The following is a 19,545-nucleotide window of genomic DNA, read 5'->3' as shown; positions in this document are numbered from 1 at the left end:
CTAATAGCCTGATTTTTAGTGATAAGTTATTGATTACCATAGAATTGTAAAATAATTTATTAAATAATTTAGAAAGCAAACTCTGCAAGTGCTGTGGATCTACCCATCTCTCAAAGCTTGTATTAATCACTTTCCAGCTTGTGGGGGAACAGTGAACTCAACACATCCAAAGATGAGGCGATCCAATTCCACACTACAGTTTTTCAAAAATTTTGTTTAAAAGAACCTACATATATCTTCTATACCAACATGTTGCATGTTGACATGCATGCAATTTACATTATGAAGCTGACTAGAAGCTTGGAGGAGAATATCAACATAATCTGAGAAATTTTCATCATATCCAATGCATTAGGAGTAATAATGAGTCCTGTTGAATCAAGTTTATCAGACAATAATGAGTGATATATGAATTTATAAGCATTTCTGAAATACATTTATTCATATGGTTAAGGACTGCATACAAATTATCCTGATAGTAAAAATGTTAATGCCTCTTCTGATTGATGAATGAATTATTATTTTAGTTGATATTGATTGTCACAGATAGTCATAAAATAAAATTCAAGCAATATGTAATAAACTGTAGCTTTGGAAGAAATATTAGCAAACAGTTTCATAAAGGATCTGTTTAAAAAATGCACTGAAATATTAAAAGTTTGTATCTCTCAGGATATACTGATGATGGTGTGACTTGAACCTGATCTTGAGTATATAGAACTCTTCAAGAGGATTCTCCCACTGCTTAATTAACTACAGACAAAATACATTTAAGTAAACCCTTACAGAATGAATGACAAGTGGCTCCAATTACAGAATAAAGGAAAGGCAAAAGGAAAAAGACAGGAAAGCAAAAAATAAACGAGCAGACAATGATAAAGTAAAGAATGATGGCACACTAGTCTATGTTTATGCAAACAGTTTGGTGTGTATGTTACATCTCTTACCACTAACGTTTTTCTGCCATTCTCATTTATCTTTTAGGACCTCTGATTCTGAGGAAGATCTCCATTTTTTCCATACTTTCGCACACCAGCAAGACAATGTACTCCTACTCCAGTCTGGGAATTGTGAGTGAGAGAGAGAACAAAACGAAAAAGAAATCATAAAATATACCAAGCTCCGTTCTTGGAAGTTAAAGTTTGATTACAAATATTCATAACAGAATTTCAAGTAACAATGACAATTTCTACACTGAGGCCTTGGCTCTGAAAAGAATGCTTCACAGATCAGTGAAGGAGATGCTCTCAGGCTAGGATTTGAATGTTTCTGGCTTATCTCTTAAAGCAATCATTTAGTGCTACTGGCATTACGGAAGAGTTTCAATACTGACAAACTGGGCTTGATTATGCATGACCACCATTTTGTTTGCTAAATTTTTAATACGAAGCACTTGTTGTGCCTTGGTGGTAAGGAACTCTGTCACTTTTGATTTTTGGCAGAATTTGATTTGTTATATAGCTGAGTTATAAATTGAGAACAAAAGTACTTTTAAGCAACTAACCTCCTCCTAAAATAACTCTTAAAAGGAATTATTTTGACAGACTTAAGCTGGAAAACTTGTAAATACAACAGGTATTCTGCTAAAGGGAGCAGAAATAACAGGAAACAGATAGGAAAGTACATGAATGTGAGTTTGGCAATGGCAAAGGACAAAAAGAGCAAAAGGAGATAAAAGAAAGGAAAAGCTCTTAACAAATGGCAAAGAATGGTAAATAAATGGTAGGGTAGTGGAAGAAGAGAAGATAGATCAAAGGCAGTGAAACATATGGGGCAAAGATCTTTACCTGTCCCTTTGTACCATGAAGTGACCACATGAATTGGCTAATACAAATCGTTACTATTTCTATTTCTTTGGCTTTTTTTAGTGAAGTTTCTAGGTACTTTTTAGTCTTGTAGCTGATGGAAGCTATACTCTCTCTCTCTCTCTCTCTCTCTCTCTCTCTCTCTCTGTATATATATATATATACACACATATGTCTATAGTATATTTTCTCAGCAATTAGAAATTATTACCAAAAACCAATACTCTTTCATTGTACTCTTTCATTCTGTGGTTTACTTTATGTGCTATACAATTTCATGTAAAAAACCCTACATTACTTTCTGCATCTCTTAGTTGCTCATTTACAAACTGGTATATTGAATTTTGTTGCTGCTTTTTCAGTTTTTCTTATTCTGAGGTCTTCATTCCTTCATCATACAAAGTTGTTACTCTTTCTCACAAAGCATTCATTTTGGTGACATTATCAGTAAAGTGCTTGGGACTGAATATATTTTACCCTGTCTACCATTGCTCTGAATAGCATTAGCCAATTTAACAATAAGTCAGCAGTCAGTGAGGAGTTATCTAATACTAACTTAGCTTCAGTGTTCAGTGTTAGTGATGAGAATGTACTTCCCTGTGAATTCCTCAGTCTTTACTTGTAGCAACAGGCTCAAGCCTTTTGTGTTTTCTAACAGCTCAAGCAGAAAACTTGAAGCTGTCAAGGCCTCTTTTTTAAAACGTGTCACTTCAAGACAATTACCTGTCTCTCACTGATGATAGCTCTCTTCCTGGCAATCAAGTGGTATCTCACTGTACTGATTTCAGTGGCATAGTGTAGACCACTAGGTATAGCATGGAAAAATACAAAAAGGACTGATCAGCAGCTTGCCTGTAGCATACTTTCCTTCTGTAAGGTACATGTACACTGTTTCTTAAATATGTCTCTACCATCCTTTATTGAGAAGTCACAAGCTGTAGTATCAGAAAGCCAACATTTCCAACCTCAGCTTAACTCATACATACTCCTTGTGTTTAGAGTATTCCACTAAGACCAGCTCTCACACAGACAAGTTTTAGCCTTAGTCTGGAGTGGCTACGGCTAAATGGAGCAACCACAGTGTGCTGCACAGATTTAGGCACCCCATGCTGTGCCTGCTACACTCTGTAGTTGAGGACCACGAACAGGAGCTCTATTTGTGATTCTACACCTTGTATGCCAGTCATCATACGACCTGAAAAAGCACATCCACCGTGCTGCTCTGCACCAACTAGAATCTTGTTACAGCCTGCCCAAAACTCAAGGGAAGGCCTGGATAACCATGGCCAGTGCTAATTTGCCTGACTAGAACTCTTCCCTTACTCACTGGAAAGGACAGAAGCGCCACCCATGTGTTTTTCAAGAGGTCGATATCTGAAAGGAATCCACAATTACACTGATGTAAGACAGACTGGCTTCCCAACACAGAGCAGACTGAACAACAGCCTTGGTTTCAGAATGTCTTTTTCTATTGCTAGCATGCCTTTTGTCAGCCCAAATAATTAGGCCTAGCTCAGCTGTTCTTCACACATAACTTTATTCTGTGCATGGAGTTCATTACTTTGACAAAAAAGTACTGACTTATATTTTCTGGCATATTTTTTATTGGCTAAACTGCTCATGAAAGCCTTTGTGGCCAAGTAGGAAACATAATTCCAGTCAATCTGAGATGTCATTTTCTTTTTAATCATCTTCTGCTACTCTTTGTTGGGTCTTCTTACTTACTGGCCAAGAGTTCTGCCTTAAGAACACATCCACATTCTTGTCTGTGTGTGCAGAACTACTCCAAAAGCATTTTAGCTCCAGCAGCTGCCAAAAGTATACTAAATTCAAGGGCAGCTCTCTCATGTGGTGTAAGAGACTGCAGCATAACATCTTCACCTCACCCTAGTTCTGAACGAGCATTTCTTCTCAGTGAAGTGCATTGCTCATTCTGACTTAACCATTTTCCATGTTTGATCAATTTAATCCTTTACAGTATTTTTATCTTCATTGAAATTTAATATTTGTTTTCCTTTTTCTGATCTCACCTTTGGTTTTGTTCCTCCAGTGAAGACCAGACCACTTTTTTTCTGATTATCCTACCCTCTATCTTTTCATAAAAATCACCCCCTAGCAACATGTTCCATCAGTTAAAGCTTCCAGTCTAGGTCTAAAATGTCATTAGCTCTAATTTCCACTGCAGAAAAGCAAGCAGATTGCTAGGCACACTTCTCCATGAGATGTGTCATTAATTTAAAGTGGGCTACAACCATTCTTTTTTCCATTCTATATGCCAGGCTGTATTTTCATGGTGTTATTACTCTTATTCTTGAGAATCAGAATGAAAGAACCAGGTCAAGCCCTCTTCAGCAATCCAAAGCTTTCCTATCACACATGAAGGAGTCAGTTATCCCCATTCCTAGCTTCTTCCAATGACCACAAGATTCTCCTGAATTTCTGAAGTCCTGATGAAGCTCTACAGACCCTGGCTGAACTTTGCAAGGTCTTGTCCAGAGTCTCAGGTTTTGTGCCCTTTTACTGGGCACAGCAATGCTAACGAATGAGGTCAGTCCTGTTGCAATATGCATATCTCACTCTCTTGTAAGAGATGCCATCAAGCACCCAGCTGTACATACGAGGTTGCCATGACTGCTTGTGGCTCAGTGAACTTTACTTGTTTGTCACACAAATTACAAACACCTGCGTGCTCTCAAAAAAAAAGCAATATGCTCACATCTTCTTCAGGAAGAAGTAATGAATTACAAAGTCCACTTTTTGCTGCCACTGAGCTACTTATGTTTGGTAAGTTAAAAGGCTACAAAGTGCTGTAACTGTCACTAAATAATTTCCACAAGTTACATCAGCCTTTTTTTTTTCCTTGCTGATGTCTCCTCCCTACATCCTCAGAGGACATCACCATGACTTTTTGACCTACAAGTCTGTGGCTTCAATGCAACAGTCTGCTACTGTTCTGACCACTCAGGGCAAAGGGGGAAAAGTTAAGTGACTCTTCTTCATGTTAAAGAACGTTAGACATTGGAGATTAGAAGTTCAAGCCCAGGAGAAGTGACACAAGCTGAGACAGCATTATCACTTTGGCAAGAGGCTCAGATGTTTTACTGAACCTCCCAGGCAAACAGTTCTACATAGTGATTCACTCATCTCACAGAAAATGTCTGGGCATGGGTCAGAACGCTGCCATTAAAGGGTGTTGTTGTTCAGCTTCTCCCTTACTGAATCTTTCCCAACATCTCTGTTCTGAGAGTCCTGAATTACCAAAAAACCCTATGTGTAGTCAGAGTGAGGAATATTTTCACACCCCTGATGCTCCACGTCCTTACACTAAGATAATAATACATTCCAGAAAGATTTTTCCTCTCTGTGGCTCACCTATTGTAAGATTCAGTGGATTATGCAGACTGCAAATTTTTTCACAACTTGTTACAAAACCACTGAAAATATCCATAGTGTGGTACAAGATGGTTCCTCAGCAATCTCTAACAGCTTCTCCAAAAATATCTCTGCTCCCACAGTTGAATAGCTATCAACCTTTGCCAACAGTTACCTGTTTTTCAAGTGTCAGTGCCCATCTCTACACTTCCAGGCTGCCTCCTTCTTTCTGGGACTGAGAAAACAGAGGATGTGCAGGCATGCTTCACCAACTGATATCCTAACTGTGTATCACGAGAGCTTGGAAATATCCCACATAGCCTGATGTGAGTACTTTGCTGGAACACAAATTGCAGTGTGAATTAGAAGAGGGTAATTGATAACAAAGACCTTCCAATTCCTGACAAACTAGCTTTCTTTTATTCTTGCCTCATATATTTAGGGAATATATGACCAAACATTTAACTAAATATATAAAACAAACATTTCATATAATGCTTTATTCAATATGCATTATTTTATTAAATATGTGCAATATTTTATTAAAATGCTAGCTGGCAGGAACATTTTTTAAATGTGGTCAGAATTTTTAATTTCTCTCAGTATTTGGAAGTTTAAATAACTCGTTTTTATATTACCTATACACCAGAACTATACTACATACACAGTACAGTATAAAGCCATAAACAGTAGGGAAGACTATGAAGCAGTAAATCAAACTAAACAGTCTTTCCTGGAAATCATCCATGTGCAGAAAAGCCACTTCACAACATGCTTGAATGGCTCAATTCTCTTCTTTAATAGGGATCCCAAATGTCCTGAATCCATCCAGTGGCAGTTGTAATGCTATTAAATTTTACCTGCTTGTACCAGAAAGTGGCTGATGTCCAAGAACAATCAGATTTTTGGAAACTAAATTGCTAATGAATAAATGGTACTTTGTGTCAACACAGAAAAATTAACTACTGTTGCAAAGAAATTATTTTGTTTCTGGATATAACATCAGATACATGTACACAGTTTTACACTGAGTTCTAGACAGTCTGTGAAATACACAATCTCTTGCTTATTTGAAGAGCTACAATGCATGTCATATGTAAGTGAAGCCTGTCACAGGACTGGTTTTGAAGGGAGATGGAAGGTGGTTCTACAAGTTCTGGCAATATACCAGGAATCGCTTCAGGCTATAGGATTTCAAAATAAGAATGTCATAAGAGGCTTTCTGTTGGCTGGGGGAGGGACAAGAGTGAAGAGTCTACTTCTGGAATGTCTACTTAGCAGCAGAATACAAGTGATCGTACAAGAGACAGAAGACATGCTAAAACAAGAGGAAAAACATTATTTTTTCGGTCCTTCTGGTTAGAGCCTGGTCCCACTTAAAGCTTTGTTGCCAAAAATTGATTTTTTGAGGATGCTGAAACAGGTAAATCCATACACACTGAAATTCACCAATTATACAATCAAACTGTACTTGTACAGTCCCAAACTGTAACCCAGAATCAATGTAGACACAAATATAAAAACCATTATTTGGTGGGAAAGCAAAAGTGACCAACTGTTATGCTTTTGTCATGCTGAAAAAACTGTGAAACCTATTCTGCAGATGCCATTTGTCCTGATACTTTAGGAAGGGTTTGAACTGCAAAATTGCTGTAGGAGGAAATGGAAAGGACTGAGTTTATTGAGTGCAGAGATCACCAATGGGATAAAACAGCAGTACCTACAGCATCTAAGGTTACTAGACAGCATCAGCTGCAAGCAGGGACATAAAGTAATGAATTTAATCTGCAGCCTACATAAATAGCCTATCAGAAATTATGTAAATACCAACAAATTTGTTGATAGGAAAGCAGAGCAACTAAATGACTGTTGAAAAGTGTCCATCCAGCTTTACTCTGTTACATAGAAAAAATACAGCATTTTCAGAATTAGCAAAAATATTTTTGTTGGATATTAGGCCATCTGAGACAGTACACCAAGCATAATCAGAGACTGGTACTAAATCTGTGAGAAACAGACTATGTCCCACTGTCTTTCTCCAAAATTCCAAATCTTGTCTTATTAGCAGCTCATGTCAGTGCCTGAAACAGGGTATTGAACTAGATATCTTTCTTATCTAGCCAATCTGCCCACTCATCTAATGATATAACTACTAGGGTAATATACCTCATATCCTACTTGAGCCCAAATATAACTTAAGAACTAAGGAGGCAAAACCGTAAAGCATTCAGTAGAAAGAAACTCAGACATGCATCAGTGATGTCTTGTACTTTTCTCATTAGGAACAGCCTCTTTAGACACTCTCAGCACCAAGCTTGTGGTGTGGCAGTGTTCTCTCTTACTCATGAACCAGAAAAAAAATTAATCTGGAATGAAGAAAGCATCTTAGAGCACACTATTCTGATTTACACAAGTAATTTTTCAGAGTTACTGAATGAAGAAATGTCCAGGGATAAGGTGAGTCATGATCATATTAACGATCTATATTGAGGACCATTCCTCAGCAATCTTTCACAAACACCTTTCTCAGGGACTGGAATCCTGACCGATTTGCAAGAACTGAAACATCGAGACTGCTCTGGATGGCAGCGCTTTACTCGCACGGCAGCTGTTGACAAGAGCATTCTCCAGCCGCCCGTACTCCCAGGGGAGTCTTGCGAAACGCCGGGAAGGCAGCTGGCTCCTCAGGCCTGCTCAGGACAACTCCCCCGCCGCGCCGCCCGCGCAGGCCGGGCCGGGCAAGGGCCGGCAGAAGCTTCCAGAGGCCTGGCCGGCTGCGGCCCGGGTAGGGTCCGGCGGCTGCCGCCCAGAGCTGGCACACACCCTGATGGGGCAGCCCTGCGGGGGGCGGCGGGCGCGGCGGGCGCGGAGGGGCCGGAGCGCCGCGGGGGAGGGAGGGGGGGAGGGCCCCGCCGCCCTCAGGGCCCCGCCGCCGCGCCCGCCCCCCACACGCGCCCCCCGCGCCCCCGGGATCCTGGCACCAGCCGCCGCGTTACGGGAAGCCCCGCCCCTTCCGTCAGCACCGCCTTCTGGATGACGTCACTGGCTCCGCGGGCCAATGGCGGCGTGGGTGGAGGAGGAGGGAAGGGCGCGCCGGGGCTGAGGCGGGGCGGGAGCGTGACCGGGCGCGGGGCCGCGCGTGCGGGACGGCGGCGCGATGGCGCGAGGCGGCTGTGCCGCTATTTAGGGGCTGGGACCTTGCAGCGCGGGCGGTGGCGCCGGGTAAGAGCCGGGATGTGCGGCCGTGTGCGGGGTTCCCCTTCCCGTCCACCTCCTCTGCGTCCTCTCCCTGAGGGACGTCCGCCGGCGGAGGCCGTGCTGGGCCGTCCTTTTCCCCGGGGCCGGGCGCCTCGGGCACGGGCAGCGGGACATTCGTTCAGGGCTGACCTGGGGACGGGCCGGGCCGGGTTGGGCGGGCGAACGGCAGTCTTGCGCCACTCGGCTCCCGGGCCGATCGCCAGCCCTGCCCCGCGGCGGTGTCTCGTCTCGTCCAGCCTGCCCTCGCCGGCGCCGGCGGAGCTGCCCGGCCGTGACGCTCAGAGCGCAACATGGCCTCGCCCGGGGCCGCGGCTGCGGGGCCTGCGGGTGCCGAGCCCCGCCGGGCCCCCTCCGCAGCCCTGCCCCCGCCTGGCGCGGACGGTCAGGCTGAAGGTTATCTGCGCCTTCCCCGGAGCGGCGGTGGCTGGTGCCGGCCGGCCCAGTTGGCAACCGTGTCGCGACCCTCGCGGGACTCGCGTCTTTCGGCCTTTTCGATTGTCACACAGGCGTGGCTGTGGCACCGACACCCATTTCCTTGATGAAGAGATTTGCGTTTTGTTGCCGTCACCGCAAGTGGTCTGCTCTTGTTGCCTGTAGATGATAGGAAACTGCTGCCCTGAAAGATACGCACACTTTGTCTTATTGCTGGTCCAAGTAATGGAGGGGATTCCCTGAGGAATTGGGGAGGAGCGGGTACAGTGGCCGTCTGGTTACTTCCCATGTGGTCCTGGGCGCCAGTCATCCCTGTAGCGGAGCTCTGATGCTTTCCCTAAAAAAAAAACCGGCATCATTATTTTCATCTCTCGGATGATGAAACCGAGGCACAAAGGAAAGCAGGCTGCCAAGTATTTTGGCAGGATTGAGGGGAATAATTCCCAGTCTCAGTTTTCATGCTTGTTTTAGGCTGACTAGGGTTTTGCCAGCTGGTGGCTACTTGTTACGGCTGAGGCATTCTGAAGGCATAGTTCTACACGAACTGTGTGGGATTATAGTTCTGTCGTTAGTGATCTGTTCTGTCGCAGAGGGGGAAAAGGAATCCACAACCTTCCCAAGAAGCTGGATATTATTGGGAGTTAAGGTTTTGTTTCTTACACCCTCTTTTCTATAGAAATATAACATTTGTGCTTCCTAAATGCTGTTACTTTCAGAGGCACGTAGAATATTTCAAAGCATGTAACTTCTGGACAGATTTATCCATGTGTTGGTGTAGCTCAATAAGAATGTAAATGTGGATGATTAAAATTTGAGATTGGTTCCTAGAAGCTGAGCATTCAAAGTAATTGTTTGGATGTTGTTTATATGTCTGGAAATGTGGTGCTTCAAGTAAAGTCAATAATAGATAAATATTTTTGGCAGTGGAGAAAGATAGGCACCTCTGTAAGTGAGTACACCAAATGGAGATACTCTTCCCATGCTGCTTGTCTGGAGGATTAGCATTTGCACCGTTATGTGAAATTAAATAACCTTTTGGCCATTTTTAAAATCAATTGTTTTGTTCTTGTATTAGCAAGAATTGTCTAGATTAGAGAAGCAACACTGCTTGTGATCAGTCTGGAAGGTTTGATTTCAAAATGCCACCACTGAGTGCTAAGACATTGCTTTGTATAAATTAATTTGATTTTTGAGCTAAAACTACTTGCTAGCTGTGAGAAAATTCTGAAGTATTCCAGAGAAATTGATTTACAGTCTTAAAAAGGCACCAGAAATAATTCAATTATTGCAGGCAAATATTTGATGCCTCTAGTTAGGTATTTCAGTAATTTTAAGCTTTATGCCTGTTTTGGTTTTATTTTTTCTTTATATTTTTTGTTATGAGTGCCCTACCAAAACTACAAGGATAAGCCTTCTTCTAGAGGCAGAGGAATAAGTACAGTAGAGAAATTACATGCTTAGATGGTGAAAGGGATAGTGATGTCATTTGTATATAGCGATTTTAAATACAAAAATGTATTTCAGAATATTCTGTTCATATAACATTACATAATATTTTCAAGTACTTCTCTTAGAGGTGTCTGGTGTTTTTTGAGTCTCATAAATATTTCCAAGAAGGAAGTAGCTTGGAGGAAGGAAGGAAGCTTAGAGATGAAATACGCTTAATTAGAAAGCAGTTACGGTTTGAGTAATCAAAATTCCTTGAGGATAGCTACAGCTTTTAGATGGCTTTAAGTACAGTCTGGCTTGTTATAAAACCTCAAGCAGCAGCTGCTTTGTGAGGCATCTCTGGATCTGTCTGCCTGAGCTATGTGGATTCCTAGTGACAGATTACCTCTTGAAGCTATAAACATAGGTCTTTTTTTTTTTTTTTTGAGGAACTTCTGGAAATCCATTTTCCCGAAACCTTTGGTCTCTTGCGATTGATGTGATAATGAGCTTTAATAGACTGAACACCTTCCTGTGGTGGTTGTGGTGTTATCTATACTTCCTGGCTTCCAGGCTGGCTTTGCTGGCAAGTACATGTTATTTTAGCTATAGTTTTTTAAACTGACATGGTGATTTGTAGGTCACTTGGACAGGAATCGCACCTTCTCTGAAATGGAGAGATAACCCATTTTGTAATGGCATATCCCTGTGTGCATTTTGGGGCAGGTCTCATGATTTATAATATAAAATGAATTTTTAAGATTTCTCTCTTGCTCAGAATAAGTAGTGATACCTGTTTTGCACAAAAGCCTGATACTTCTTCACAAACTATTGGTCACAGGTTGATCTTAAAACTCAACATGTGCTTCTTTGTGCATATAAGTTGTGATTTTAGGGTTGTTAGTAGCTTTTCATTGACACTGCATGAAGCATCAATTTATGGATCAGACATAAAGGCTTAGTGCTTTCCTTTCAAAATGGCTGCAGGATGTGAAGGATAACAAAAGTCCCATTTGATTTGGATATTAAATGGGATGATCTTATGGCATATGCATTTTAGAAGTTTGTCTTTACAGAAATAATCAAAGCATTTTAACTTTTTTTTTCCTCTTTGAGTTAGTTTCTTTTCTGTGAGTTAAGGACTGTCATCAGCAGCGTTCTAAATTGACCATGTTGGTTTTACTCAGTATTTTGATGGATTTTGATCTTTGGCCACTAAACCATGTGAACAACCTGGCATACTTCTAAAGTCAGTTTCTTTCCCTGTCTCCCTTGCCTCTTCACTTAGTGATCCACAACAGCTTCATAGTATAAAGTGTTGGTTTGGCTCTTTGGTTTTGTTTGTTTTTAATAGAAGGCATCTGAACTGGCCAGCTGTTTCAGTGTTCATTCAGCATTGGGTTCAGCTTTCACCATAGATGTATATATATATACACTGTACCAGTCAGTAAAACATAAAACTTGCGTTAAGCCGTCCATAGTGATTGAAAAAAACTGAGTTTTCTGTTGTCTAGACTAACATCTTAGTCTGACTTGGAATTGTGAATTGTGTACAGTTAGTGTTTAGCATCACTGTTGAATGATGGCACTGTCTTTTAAGGTTTGATGTTGCTTATATGCAGGGTTTCTGTACTGTCTTCACCTGAGCATTTTTACACACTCAGATAAGAAAACAATAGTTTGCACAGAAGTATTTTCCTCATTCTAATATGAAGTGTGGTTCCTTGTTTTGTTAGTTTTGTCCCACCATTTATTTTGATTTTTTTCATTTCCTTATGGTTTTCAGGTAGGAAGGATGGATGGAAGTGTCTAGTGTAATTCTGGATCTTTCCCGTAGAACTAAATTTCAATTAAGAATCAGTCTTGTAAAAGCCAGAGACACTAATGGTTTTACAAATAGCGCACATTAGAAGGGATTGTAATAGCCCCTTTGTGGGTTTAGAGGTGTGTAGCTTTAGTGTTCTTCGAACCATGTTGATCATCGGGGGTGGGGATAAGCAAAATACGTCAGAGCAGCCAGATGCAGATACATGCTGAATCCTGGCGTGGCTTTGACTGCGGTTTCAGCGGCTTCGTTCCCATACTGGAGGGGGGTGGCTTTCCACTTTACTGTCCTTTGCAGGTGATGGGGCATGAAGCTCCATTCTCTTGCCTTTTAGGAGCTGACTGCAGTGGAATTGAGTAGTATGATTTGTGGAAGGTTTATCTGCTCCCTCATAACAATTGCTAAACTTTCCAAAGTGCAAAATAGCAGGGATTTGAACTTCAGTCTCTTACATGTGAATGAATCTGCTTGGAGCAACTGAAATGTTGTTTTTCAAGTCTGGAAGACAGTTGAATATAGAAATGGCATTTATATGAAAAAAAATAGTAATTTAATTTTCATTTCCAGTGGAAAAAATCATACTTTAGAACAAAATGTGTGATAATTATTTATTATTGTTTACTTATTAAGTTGGTTATTGCTTTTTATTTTCATTTGCTTTACAGTATGTTTTTAATAACCTGAGCCATACTTAATAACTGCTGGCCTAAAAATCAGTGAATAGTTTTGTGGAAATATTGTTTGACTTTAATTAATAATGACCCAAAAGAAAATCAGTAACTTTGTAATGATGTAATAGCTTAGGTGACCCTGCCATTACTCTAAGGTGGCATGAATCATGATGGCAAATGAGAGAGAAATTCAAAACTTTAAAAACTTTTCTTTTTACATCTGTTTCATTCTTTCCCCTTCAGTGTGAAAGGTGCTTCTGCTGTTGTTTTGCAGCTTTTGGCAATTAGCAGTGAAGCAGAGCTCCTGTTTCTTTTCACTTAGCTTGTAGTTGCCCTTAGGCTTCTGATGAATTTCAGATCTTCTGCAACTCAAATTGTTCCAGTTAAATAATTTAAATTAATCGTGCTTGAACTAACAGATCTGTCTGTAGTAGAGCTCAATGGGCTTTGGTTAACAAGCAGTATTCTGGTAAGTGTTAGTGCAAGTCTAGTCATTAAAGTAGATCTCTATGAGCTGGTTTTATTTGGTGATTTAAACTAAAAGAGACTACTCTTTAGAATTTGGTTGTATTCACCTTGCAAATTTATAAAAATGTGTTAAACTAGTTGTTTTTTTTGTTTTTTTTTTTTTTTTTAAATTCAGAAATTCATGTGTGGGTAGAAACCTTATTTTTCAGATGTTGGACACTTTACTCCCAAAATAAGCAAGAATCAATTGGTATAGTTATTTCACTGTACCCTTGTAATAAATGTCCATTGCATTTAAAGCAGTATAGTGGTTCTTATATCCAGCCCAGTGACAGTACTTAAGTAGAACATAGAAAAAATTAATAGCTTTTTGGTTCTCAGTGCCATATAGCTATCGTCTGATGACGAATGACTTGTTATTTAGTCGAAGAATGAACTAAAACTTTCAGTGACAAACAAATGCTTGTTAGTATATTTGTCAAGTCTTTCAATCAGCAATGTTTCTACTGTAAAGTTTCTGTACAGGAAATTTTGGTGGACTTTGGGTAATGAACTCACAGGTATAAAAGCAAATAAAGACGCCTGGGTGATTCTGATGGCTTTTATTTTAGTTCTAACTGAAGGACACCTAGGTTGGCAAACCCTGCAAAGACTCTGCTATAAATGTTTGAGATCTGCTTTCATTTAGTTGTTCATGTGAATAGGGATTTTCTTTATATTACACTGTTTATCTTGATTTGTAAAGAAAAAAATGGCTTAGTTGTGTTGATGTGTAAGGAATGAGGTTCTCGCTTGGGGGTGTGTCTAGTGTGTCTAAATGTGTGTAATTTTACTTATATATGTGTGTGTGTGAAATACCTTGCGTGTGTCGCTATTATGAGGTAAATTACATGCAATCAAAATAAAGGGATGTTAGCTGTCATAAATTGAAGTTTCTTCTGATAATAGTAAGTGGAGCTTATTAGATTTCCTGTCTAGAGAATAGTGTGGAATTTCCTTAAAATTTTTAGTGATTTTCCTTTTATGGGACAAAGCTAAGAATACTAGTTTCCAGAGAAGTTCTGTCAGGTTAGTGAAAATAAAGCTTCAGAAACATTGTTGCTGTAGGCAATCTCTCCTCGCGTCTGAGTAAACATCAAGAGCCTGTGTTAAGTTTCTAGGTGTAAGAATTAGCATCAAGTCTGCTTCTAGAAATCAGCTTGTGAACTAAATGCCTTATTTCACTGAGCCAATCTACCCGTTCCTGTAAAGATGCCTACATGTGGCTAAAAATAATACAGCTTAGTAGAGAGTGGTCGCTTGCTTTTGGTAGTCTAGGACTGCTTTAAAACTGTTAAGTTGGGAAAACTAGAACACATAGTGTCTTCATAACAATGGGGGCGTGTGAATGCTGTGTGAATGCTTCAGTATCTCTAAAGTGTGTTCTAGAAATGTCACAACTTGTGAACGAGTGGGCTCTGTTGCAATACAGAAATAAATATGGTATTATAAAAAGTGCTTCAGCTTTTGGGAAATTGCAAGCTCCCTTGTAAAGTTTTGAAGAATTAATTAGTGCTTTTTCTATAGTAGACAGCAGTTCTTGATATTGAAACATTGTGCTTTGTAATTCCTGAGTGTATTTTAAGTCACTCTTGTGAATGAGACACGTGGTTTTGTGGTGAGTTGTTCTGAACCTTGTCTGAACCTTAAGGGCCTGAAGATCAGTGCCCTTAAAAGTTAGGTAAGTATAAAAACCATAATCAAGTTCATAGGGTTATGTATAAAAACCTGAACCACACTGTTACACCCTGTATTCTAACTGAACCTCCTACAGAGTTACCAGTGAAGTTTGTTTTTATATACAGTGTGAAAACCTAAAGCTGATGCATTTCTTAAACTAAACCTAAAGCTGATACATTTCTTAAACTTGTAATTAAATCAGCTTTAAACAGCCTTAGTTTTTTTTTAGCAAACATTTGATTTTGTCTTAGCAGTCAGGAAAATGGAAACAATTTGCCCATTCTAAGGTGAGAAGATACAAACACTTCCAGTCAAATAAATGTGTGTATCCGAGATATTATGTTAGAGCAAATACAAATCTGATTTTGACATTGATCTAAAGTAAATAGTAATGGTTTAAATTTAAAAATATGTATCTTTCTCTTGTTACAGAAATTCTGTGCAGCATGTTTTCTAGATGGAACTGGGTGGCCTGTGGCTTCTATCTGGTGATGAGTATTTGTTCTCCTGATGGTAAGAGTTCTGTGTCTCAAATACAAGAGGCTATAGAGCTAGTTACATCAAATGTTTGAGCAGCTGCTAGCTTTTTGTCTAGATACTTGTTGGATGAGGACAGAAAGTAAGGTGTGTTAGGATAGACACGCCTAGTCTTCTAACACTAGTTCACCATAACACAGGTGCACACTTACTCCACTTTTCCTATGTTAACTTTCTTAATAAAAAATACTTTTTTATCAAAAGAGTGACCTCAAGTACAACAACTTCCTTCTTCAAAAGATATAAACATGCAACCCTTGACTCTCCTCTCTGTCTTATACCTCTATTTATTAATAGAGCTTTCCTAGCTTCATGAAATGCTCTTGCACAGCCTAAAGAACATGATGCTGTTTTTTGCCCTTAAATCTTCATGGTAGTCTACCAATGCATTTCAGTTTTATTATTGTCAGGTAACTATTTAACTTGCTGCTTAGACAGATGTAGTGTTTTTAACATTGCACTAGTGATGTATCAGCAATATTGGTTAGGGGATGTTGTGTAGTTCTTAATAAATGTGAAATTTGTTTTCTTTTTAGCTTCAAGTGGACTGGTGCAGTCATGTGGTCACATCATCCCGGAGTCACCTGTCCTGGCCCTTGGTTCCAATTTCACAGCATTATGCATTCTGAATGAGAGTTGTCTTGACTTTGGCAATATCTATGCCAGTCAGATTATCTGGAAGATTAAAAATAAAGTGGTACCCAAAGAACAGTATCGTGAAATAAACAGAACAGTTTCCAGTGTCACATTCAATGACACTTCTACACTGGCTACTCCTCTGACATGCAACATTTTGGCAGATGGACAGATTGAACAGAACATTTATGGAATTACAGTTACAGTAGGCTGTGAGTACCATTTTTTTTTGCATTTTATTTTGGTCTTAAGAAAATTGCTTCTGAGAAATGGGAAAATGCAAAAAAATAGAAAATGTGCATATCTTTAGGCACTTCATTTTTAATCCCTCAGTTCCTGGATAATTGAGTAGAAAATCATCAAATTACATGCCACCACAGCTGCTCAATATGCACTGAAGAAAGTTTTCTGAAAAGTAGAAAATACTCTGGAGTATTTCAGTGTTGAAATAGGACAAATGAAACAACAAAAAGCAGCAGATTTTACTTACAGAATAAAGTTGTGTATTTAAATGAAATAGGAAGTAAGAAATTAATTTTTCCTTACTTCTTGATTCTGTATCAGAGTTGGAGGAAATACTTTTAGGTGACATGTCCTGGTTTCATACTAACATTTTGGAAATAATGTTTTCTTCATTAATGGACTGAGAAACATTTCCTTCATCTGTATCACTAAAGTTAACCTGAATTGTCTTAAGGATGGAACATATTATTTGGATTCCTTTACCTCTATACCAAAGAAATTGCTTTTAGCTAGTTATAAGCTTCATTTATTCTAGAATGATAGCACTTGCATGGTTCAGACCAAGTGCTTTTAGAAAGACTGACTTGAGAAAGTCACGTGAATAAATGCTACTTCTTAATTACTTGGTATCCTGCTAATAATAGGACAAGTGTTGTAGTGTCCTAAGTATCATATGATATGGCTGATTATCCATTATCATATGATATGGTTGTCTCCTAGTGATGGCAAAAGGTACTGCAGGTGTGAATGGTCTGCATGCAAAAGGCCTGCTTGAGTTCACAATTTAAAATTATATGCTTCTAGCATGACTTAAAAAATGCTGTCACAGGAAAGTAATGTTTTCCATTTCTATTTCTGAGGAATAAATACTGTACTAGAAAAGCTAAAATAAATGTTTTAAAAAGGTAAAATATATGGAAAGGTGAGGACAGATAAATTATTCTAAGATTATAATGTAATGACAGTGCAGATGACATTCCACACGTGTAATTCATGTTACAATTCTTGAGATGCATTTTTATTTAAAGCTATTGTATTTTGATGCTATCAATTAAAGAAAACTAAATAGTGAGACTAGCAACAGATTTGAGAAGAATACAGTTATTCAGGAAGAAAGCAATAAGGTTTTTCTATTGAAACTCACACTCTGCTTGAAAGCAAATAAAATTCTCTAAGTACATTATACTGTTGTAAATAGTGATATTATAGGAGGTAGAAACAAATTTGTATGTTATAATTTGAGTTTATGAAGGGAAGGAAAATAGTTTTGCTGCATTCTGAATAAGTTCCTTACACACCACAGTGCGTGGATGAAGATCTCTTAAGCTTTCCTGCATGGGTTTGCAGCTCAAGCTTCTTCCATACCTCAGCTGGGGGAAAACAGACCTATGAAATTGCTTATACTGCTCAGGTTACTAGCAAAATCAATATGTGCCAATTCAGTAGTGGTTATTAATTTTTCTTATGTGTGAATTAAAACATATTTAGATGAGAGATGGTTAATACAAGGTTTTCTGCCTCAGAATGACAAGTCTTTGTTGTTCCTTACTAGCAAATGCTTAATCCTTCCATAGCCTACTGTTTGTCAAAGCAGCTATTTAAGCTTCCTTACTTTGATTGCAGGATGGTATCCAGCACTTTTTGCCACATCCTTTAGAGAAAAATTAATTAGATACTTCTGATGTTCACAGAAATCACCCTAGTGGCCCAGTTAGAAGGATTCCAGCTGGATTGAAATGCGTGTATAGATTAATTATTGCTAATTTTTTCTGTACAGTGCCTCCAGAGAAGCCTAAGAACTTAAGTTGCATTGTGCATCAGGAATCAAGATTCACATATGCTATGACTTGTACCTGGAACCCTGGCAGGCATACATTCCTGGATACTCAGTTCAGGTTGAGATACAGGTGGTAAGTAGCGCTCCATAGAATATCTGAATTACTCTGAAGAATATTTTTATGCTAAACCAACAGTCCTTGAAATTCCTGATTCTTTGGAGGAGTGCTTAAAGTTAAGTCCAGTTTTCTGAGGCATTGCTGTCTGGTATGAGGGGGAAGGGAAGAAGTTGGCATTCAAGAAATTCTAAGTCAGAATTTCTAAGTTTTGTTGCTGAACTTGTTTGGAGTGACAGTAATGTCATATTTTTCTATTCTTCAAATACATAATTAGTATGGCTTTAGTACAATACATCTCATAATAGGGGGCTATACCCAAACTCTTACACTTTTCTGGGTTGATAATTCTATCCCATTCTAAACAAGCAGATGTCTCTGCTCATTGCAGGAGGATCAGACTATGTGACTTTTAAAGGTCCATTTCAATCCAAATCATTCTATCATTCCAAGTAGAGAAACTAACATAAAATGACTGAGTTTTGTAAAGTTATTATCTATCTGCACTTCATAGGAACTGTGGACAAACACTATTCTGAGTTAATCCTAACATCAAAGCTTCAGCAAAGTATTTCTCCTGTGAAAGCAAATTAAGTTACTTTCCAAACTCTTTAGATGGCCTCTTGTAAGGCACAGCTTTTTCGATGGCTCTCAGTTTAAAATGGAGTGAACAGGATTGCTGCATTGCTCTGGAGACAGGAATGATTGCAGACAGCTTTCCAGCTATCCCATTCTGCTGAAGTGTTTTGGTAACAGGTGTAGTAGAAAGTATGCACAGATAGTTCTAGGCACATCAGGAAATGTGCAAAGCATTAACATTTTCTATCTAGTGTTAGTGTAGCAGAAGATGGTGAACAGAAATTATCTATTGCACCTCTAACACTGTACTATTGAAAAGTATGTAGTAGCACTGACTACATTTTCTAATGCATTTGTAGTTAATGGTCATACTGCTTTTGAGTGATTGTATCAGTTCTTGTTCTTTTCTTTTTTAAGCCAAGTCAGGTTTTTATACAAATTTGACAGTGCTCGAGCTTGTGCTTTTGAAGATATGTGACTGGAAGTCAAGAGATGTTGTTTTAGTTTCAGTTCTGATGCAATCATGCATTTCTGGCTGAAAAAGCCATTCCCACTTTTTCTTCCCCTCCCTCTGCTTACAAAGTTAAGGCAGAGGGGAAACATACAAGATAAACCAATTGCTCACTCTGATTTACTTTAAAATATTGTCTAATGGAAACCAAACTTACTGCTTTGAATCT

At 39.2% G+C, this 19,545-nt stretch overlaps 1 protein-coding gene across 1 annotated transcript in view; it reads left to right on the top strand.

The window, feature by feature from the left end:
* The first annotated feature begins 8,267 nt into the window (after positions 1 to 8,267).
* IL6ST (interleukin 6 cytokine family signal transducer) overlaps positions 8,268 to 19,545 on the top strand; it is a 32,712-nt gene continuing 21,434 nt past the window's right edge. The window contains exons 1-4 of the mRNA XM_005489758.4: positions 8,268 to 8,399; positions 15,411 to 15,491; positions 16,052 to 16,363; positions 18,172 to 18,304. Of these exons, the coding sequence (XP_005489815.1) occupies positions 15,425 to 15,491; positions 16,052 to 16,363; positions 18,172 to 18,304 (512 nt within the window). The 5' untranslated portion in view covers positions 8,268 to 8,399; positions 15,411 to 15,424. The remainder of the gene's footprint in view (positions 8,400 to 15,410; positions 15,492 to 16,051; positions 16,364 to 18,171; positions 18,305 to 19,545) is intronic.

Source organism: Zonotrichia albicollis, chromosome Z (genome assembly GCF_047830755.1).
Source record: "Zonotrichia albicollis isolate bZonAlb1 chromosome Z, bZonAlb1.hap1, whole genome shotgun sequence".
Classification (NCBI taxonomy): domain Eukaryota; kingdom Metazoa; phylum Chordata; class Aves; order Passeriformes; family Passerellidae; genus Zonotrichia; species Zonotrichia albicollis.
Note: the sequence above shows the minus strand (reverse complement) of the source record. Positions and strands in the feature narration are given on the sequence as shown.